The sequence below is a fragment of the Triticum urartu genome, unplaced genomic scaffold, assembly GCF_003073215.2.
Source record: "Triticum urartu cultivar G1812 unplaced genomic scaffold, Tu2.1 TuUngrouped_contig_4872, whole genome shotgun sequence".
NCBI lineage: Eukaryota > Viridiplantae > Streptophyta > Magnoliopsida > Poales > Poaceae > Triticum > Triticum urartu.
In genome coordinates this window covers 474-6,873 of record NW_024115497.1, presented here as the reverse complement: position 1 = coordinate 6,873, position 6,400 = coordinate 474, and the positions used below count along the sequence as shown (strand labels likewise).

The following is a 6,400-nucleotide window of genomic DNA, read 5'->3' as shown; positions in this document are numbered from 1 at the left end:
CTGAGCCATATTTATTGCGAGGAGCAATCCGGTTGCTAAAAGAGGAAGAGCTTCTAAGTTCGAGTCCTGATCCCGAGATCAATGGGTTTCCACTTATGCCCGGACCAGAAGTAGCATATATGAATTAAAGGGAGATCTAATCAACCGAGCTGGGTGAGGATTCTGAGATTATGTATTGGTCATTGGCTACAGGGGAATATAATTAGGTTCGCTGATCATCCAATATGACCCGCATCAGGTCACGCATTAATTAAGTGGTGGGCTATACAAGTGGGAAAGTACGGGCAGTTGCATGTTTCCTTTGTTTCAAAACAATGTGAAAAAGGCGGGTGTGATGAAGTTGGGAGGAGGGGGAAAGGTATATAGAATGTGAACAATGGGTGGAAATTGGAGAATAGTGCCAGAACAGTCGTTGCACAAATATGAGAAATCAAGGGTTGTGGATGGTGGAAAGTATCGAGTTGTTCTAGTTCCTGGCCTTGGTGGTTGGCCCATGCCCGAGGGATACTATGGCGCATCTCATTCTGCGGGAACTAAACAAGTTGCCAATAATAATAGATATCCCACAATACTTTTGGGAAAATCCGGGACGGAATATTCCTCGATTACAGAGGCAGCAGTTGCAGACTCAGGTGCTGGTGTGGCTAAATCTACATTAATAGCATGATTAGGATATGATGCTTACTTGAAATCAATATTCCCCGGTTTCTTACGAGATAAGATATGTATGCCGGTCCAACTAAAGGAAGGGTGGTTTTGAGCTTGGGTTTCAGGCGCCGGGCTTTTCTACTGATGAAGTGCGGTGTGCATCTAAAAGAGTGGAATATCCCGTTCTGCTATCAAAGAAAGAATCGAATCCGCCGCTTGTTTTTCTAACTATCAAATCCCTTGCCCAACAGGAACAGGATCTCTTGCCGGCACCGGCACGAATCGAACTGCGGATCACGCGTGTGGAAACGAATCTCTGGATGCTCTGGGATTGGTGAAGGGAAAGCAGTTATCGAGTCAAGTCAGGAAAGCAGTCGAGCTACTACGGTACAAGAAGAATCTGTATTCGCAATGAGAAATAACATATGGAATCTGCCACCCAAAACAATAGGAATAGGCTTGCTTGTTCGCTCTTAGATCGGTTCATAGCTCAGGCTTTGGTTTCTAGCAGATGTGAATGAATTCATTTCTACTCTACTCCGGGGAATGGCCTATCATTCGTACATTCGTATTCGTATTGGCTTGTTGGAAGGAAGCAGTTGGCATTCTCGTTCGAAGGAAAGGTACTTGTTCGAGGAAAGAAAGCGTATTAGTGCTCTGGGCTAATCGGTCGGGTAGAAGCTCGTAACAAGAGCAAGCATCGGAGAAAGCGTATGTACTCGTTCTCGAGTCAGGAAAGCACTTGTTGGCATTGGCGTCAGAAAGTAAAAGCAAGCAAGTAGTTTCGGCATTGGCTACTACTTCTTCCCCATGGGCCAGGTTCTGTTCTCGAAATAGCATAAGTGATCCGGCGATGCCAGACCAATCAAGCGTATCATGTCGACTTTCGAATCCGGGACTTGACTATCCTTGAGATAGCAGTTCCCTGGTCAGGAAAGCGGTGTCACTAGAACGATATGAGATACACGCACATCTCGATAAGCCAATCCCAATCCCTTCAACCCAACATTTACCAAAAGGGGAAACTGTAACAACAATGACCCTGACTCGGATTCCAATAGGGCTTCTGCTTCTTCTGCTTGGCAAGGTCAAGTATATACACAGTCTAAAGCCACAAGAGAAGGTATGATAGGACAAGTGTCGTTCGATGCCTTGTAACCATTTCCATGTTCTGGTCTGGGTTCTAGGTCTAAAAGAAGCATTGGCTGTGTTGATCTGTCTCCAGGTCGTCTATTTGAAAGGGAAAGCCTAGTGTGTTTGTTCCTCTACTATACGGAATCCTGGATATCTTGCCTTGGTTCCGACTCTAAACCGTTCTAAACAGATTCTTTCTGCATACTGATGTTGGCAGTTATGCCTAGGTGATAGATGTATGTTGCTGGATTGGAAAGCTATACGATCCCTTTTATTCAATTATGAGAGCTGAGAGGAATTTGGGATGGCCCCGCTAGAGTTTCCAAAATGAATCGAATTGAACCCTATTGTTTTTTCACTCTAAATTCCATAGTATCAATACAATAACCTTTGAGAAATTGTGAGAACGGAAAGAGGAAATCATTAAGATGGTGAAAATAGCCGAGAGTTGAGCAACCCCTAAAAGCACTCACAATGAATGGTACCAGCGGATACCAACCAGATAGAAACATGCTGAGAAATCTCTGTTATAGCTGAAACTAATATACCAATCCTATCCGTGACCCTTTCCACATTCTTTTCTTAGTCACCTAACCTATGACTGCTTTTTCTTTTAAGCTTTAATAACCTTAACATTCGAATCTGCATCTGCTATTTCAGTTCTGTCTAAAGATACTATTCTTTGATCACTTGAAACATAGTAGAAAGCATCTAAAACAGATATTATTGTGGATTCCCTCTCCTTGTGGGCTGGACTCCTTTTTACATGGACAGACAGGAAAGTGGAATCTGAGGAATTAGCTGGAACAGACTCACCTTAGCTTTGAACGACTATATCCCCTCTTCTATCTACATATGGATATATATGGTATTTAATAAAGGAAGATAATTTTAGCCGAGGACTAACACAGCTTCCATTTTGCAGCACATCTCTCAGTGGGAATAGCATCATCCATGACTTCAGGCACAGCTAGCTACGGGTAAGCACAAAAGGTAATGACGAGAGGGCCGTCCTATGTACCCTGAAAGAGAAACTATGTGATAGAAGCCCGCTTTCCCTCTCTTCTATCCCACCTAACCACTTCGGGTATCAGTGGCCTCGTGATCTCCATGAACAGAGATCACTACACAAAAACAACTATATGAAAAACTTGCTTGCTTCTTCGAATCTCGAAATAATAGAACATATAGAAAGTGTTTTTGTGATGAGACCATTCTCTTCGGGGAACCTATAGAAAGATTATCAGACGGCTTTCATGATATTATGCTTCCTTTCCCATGTGGAACATGTGTGAGCATTATGTTTTTCCAACAAGTGATCCGACTGGAAGAAGTGTTATATGAGGACTTCGAGATCAAATAGAGAATCTGTCTCTCCATTCCTAATGAGCCACTTATTTCTCTGAAATCAGAGATCAGAGTGATTTTCCTCTTTTTTCCCAAATAGTCGACGGTCTTACACCATTGGGATACTTCGGATAAACTGGAGTACATATATGAGAGACCGGTGCTAAAACCTTTTCTCGAGATATCTTCTAGATTCTTAGGGTCCTTGCTCCGGATCTCGCCCCCCCGGTGCGAAAGCAGTTGGTTCCGTAGTTTGAGAATTCTACTAATTCCAAGTATTCCATTATTATTATTAAATAAGAGAATATAAAAAGTAAAGAGGAGAAGACATAACCAGAAGAATTGTGAGAAATAAGTTAATTTATCAAGTTGAGGCATTTCGATTTGGATTTCAAATAAGAAAGAAAAAAAAGGATTTTGTGAAATTTAGGAGTCGTTCGAAAGCATCAAGAGGGAAGAACTCAGATAGAAAGGCAGGCGAAGTTGGCGGCCAACCTAATCCCCCTCCCAGTTGTACCCTTGTGCATCCCCTTCGTAAACGATTTCCACTGGATCTGGAGATTCCCCGGGTCCCCCCGAATCGTCATCTTCGGACCCTGAATCATCATCCCACCTTTTACGCTTCCTCGAAGAAGACGGGCCTGCCTCGTTCACCCCATCATTTGCTTTTGTGCTTTCAAGGGATCCTGTGGAATGAGCCTCCTTCTCTTCCGCAGGCGCATCGGGGTCGGGAGAATCTGGTTCACCGAGCTCGGCGCGGCAAAACTGCTTCGCCAGATTGGTGGCTGTTGCGACGAATTCGCTTGCGTCCCCGGCTTCCGTATAATCAGAGAAGATTTGTTGAAGAGTATCTCCTCCCTCACTATTCCACAATATATGATTTTCAGTGAACGATCGCACAGACTCACCCTCCTCTAAAGGAAGAGGAGTGCCTACTTCGTGAAATATTCTTTCAACCTTGGAAGTCAACTCCTCAATAATGTGTTCGGGATGGGCGGCGTGCGCCATTTCCTGCTGGAGGTCTAGCAGTCCGCCAACGGGAGGTTGGTCTATGGGAAAGTCACCCTCGTTAGGAGCATTGGTCATGATGAGAACTTTGAGATCCGCGACATTCTCATTCCCAAGATGAAAGGCTATTCCTTGAACTCCGAATAAGACAACTAATGCCATTATTAGTACTGGCAACGCAAGACCAAACGATGGTATAGCAATGAACAAAAGAATGACACTTGGAAATATGGTCTGAATAATTTCGATAGTAGTTCCATGAACAATCCTTTGTGGGATTGGATTAGTTTGCTCGTTCAAATGCCATAAAGCGCGAACCAACATCCGTGATACGAAAACCAAAATAAGAATGAGGAAGAAAAAGATATTGTGATGTAAGTCAATGATTCCTTGCATCATAGGTGTTGCTGCGTCTTGAGATCCTAATTGCCATGGTTCCGCAGCATCACAAAGAGCGATTGTGAGGAATCGACATGATAATGAACGAAGAATCATTGGAATTTCCCATGTTTTTCAGCTCTGCTCCCGAAAAGAGAAAGGAAAGGAGACCGATCTTGACATTGGCGTTGGTTTTTCCAACGAAACGAATATTTTTAGAAAGGAACTTCACACTCAACAATTAGAAACCTAACTAGATCAACAGCGCCATTCTCGAATGTTTGACATATCTTCCAAAACCAATCTTAAGGATAGGATCATTTAAATGATCGAGATCACGAATCACACCTTTCTGCTAAGCTCCGGCTAAAGCGATTGGAGCAGCACCGGCACCTATTGATTTAGCTCCTTCTAACATGTCGAGTTGCGACATGACATTGTTTCACAAACTTCCATGACAAAATGCTAGTTGCCTCGTAACGCATACACTGGAGCGTTTGTCCCATCGACGAAGACTACTTACTATACGCGTTTTCTGAAGAGCAACAACGGAAAAAAATAGGTGAACCTGGATACCATACTATTAAGGAGAAAGATACAGACTAACAAGAAATCAAGGACCTCGTGAGTACTACTTAGGCAGTCGGCCTCATCAATTAGTCATGCCAATGAGATATCAAGCCCTCGATTCCAACGGGGCTACAGACAAGAAAGGTCCTTTCGAGATTCTATTTCCCCTTGGGTCTAGCAAGCTGAACAGTTCATGGGGATATAAGAAGATCACACTTAGACAACTGTCTACACTACCTCTTTAATGATCCGGATTCCATGACGCATAATTCATCTGTCCATATATATTCTTAATTTCATATTCATCACCATTTCAAATCGGGCAAGGAGAAGTCGTCATGTTGGTTCTAGGATGGAATGATCTTTTGATCCAAAGATGCCGGTGCTAAAACCTCTTGTGTCTCTTTGATCCAAGAGCATTGAGGAAGCAAGGATTCTCCCATAACTAATTAATTCGGGGAAAAACAAGATTTCACTGAAAAAAGGTGCCTAACCCCAGGATTTTTTGATACTTTTCTTGAAATTGACTGGATTTTGAAGAAAATGCACTCAACCTAACAAATCCTGATCAATTCAAGTGGTTAGTTTAAGGGGGTACATGGGGCTGACGCCGAAGGAGATAGGAATGAAGTAGGGCGGGCAGCTACCCAGAGATTGGAATGCCCTATCGACAGGGAATGCTGGTACCACCTACGGTGCTTGATAGTCTTCAATCCAGACGGTCTCGAGAGTACCTTGACCCATAGCATAGGGCTTGATGTGGCTTTGGGGCTTCCCAAAGGTAATAGAATAGGTAGTTCAGGCACCATCATCAATATGTTGCTGCTATTGAATCCGGTTTTGAATCAAGCAGCAAGAGTCCGACCTCAGGGTCCACCATAGAAAGGCATTCCTCAGTCCCAGAATAGCATGCATACGGGAGCCATATTCCAATCATGTGAGTAGACTTCTTCGATAAGCAAGCAGTTGTTCGCGTAGGCCCGGATACAGAGGAAAGGGAGGGGAAGGTATAGAAATCTATCAAAAGAGCACCTTAACGACGATGCTTGGAAGGAGTCCCTCTTATTTCAGTATATAGGACTTCTTGTCCGCGGGACCTAACTAACTACCCGATCGATGGAAAATAAGGGCAAGTCAATACCAGATCGCACTCAACAAAGTAAAACGGGATGAATCCAATCGCCAAGACCTGCCACTGGTTGGTTCCATAAGCACAGAAAGAAGGGTTTACGAATAAAAAAAAGCTGCTCATTAGGGTCTCTTTTCATATCCGGCTATGTGAAAACCCACGTACTCTTCTCTAAAACAGCCTACC

The 6,400-nt window shown here is 43.5% G+C and overlaps 1 protein-coding gene across 1 annotated transcript; it reads right to left on the bottom strand.

Moving 5' to 3' along the window:
* Positions 1-2,813: 2,813 nt before the first annotated feature.
* On the bottom strand, positions 2,814-3,516 carry LOC125528433 (putative ATP synthase protein YMF19). The gene has a single exon (XM_048692915.1). The coding sequence runs from the start codon at positions 3,505-3,507 to the stop codon at positions 3,037-3,039; it is 471 nt and encodes a 156-aa protein (XP_048548872.1). The 5' UTR covers positions 3,508-3,516; the 3' UTR covers positions 2,814-3,036.
* Between the last annotated feature and the right edge of the window lie 2,884 nt (positions 3,517-6,400).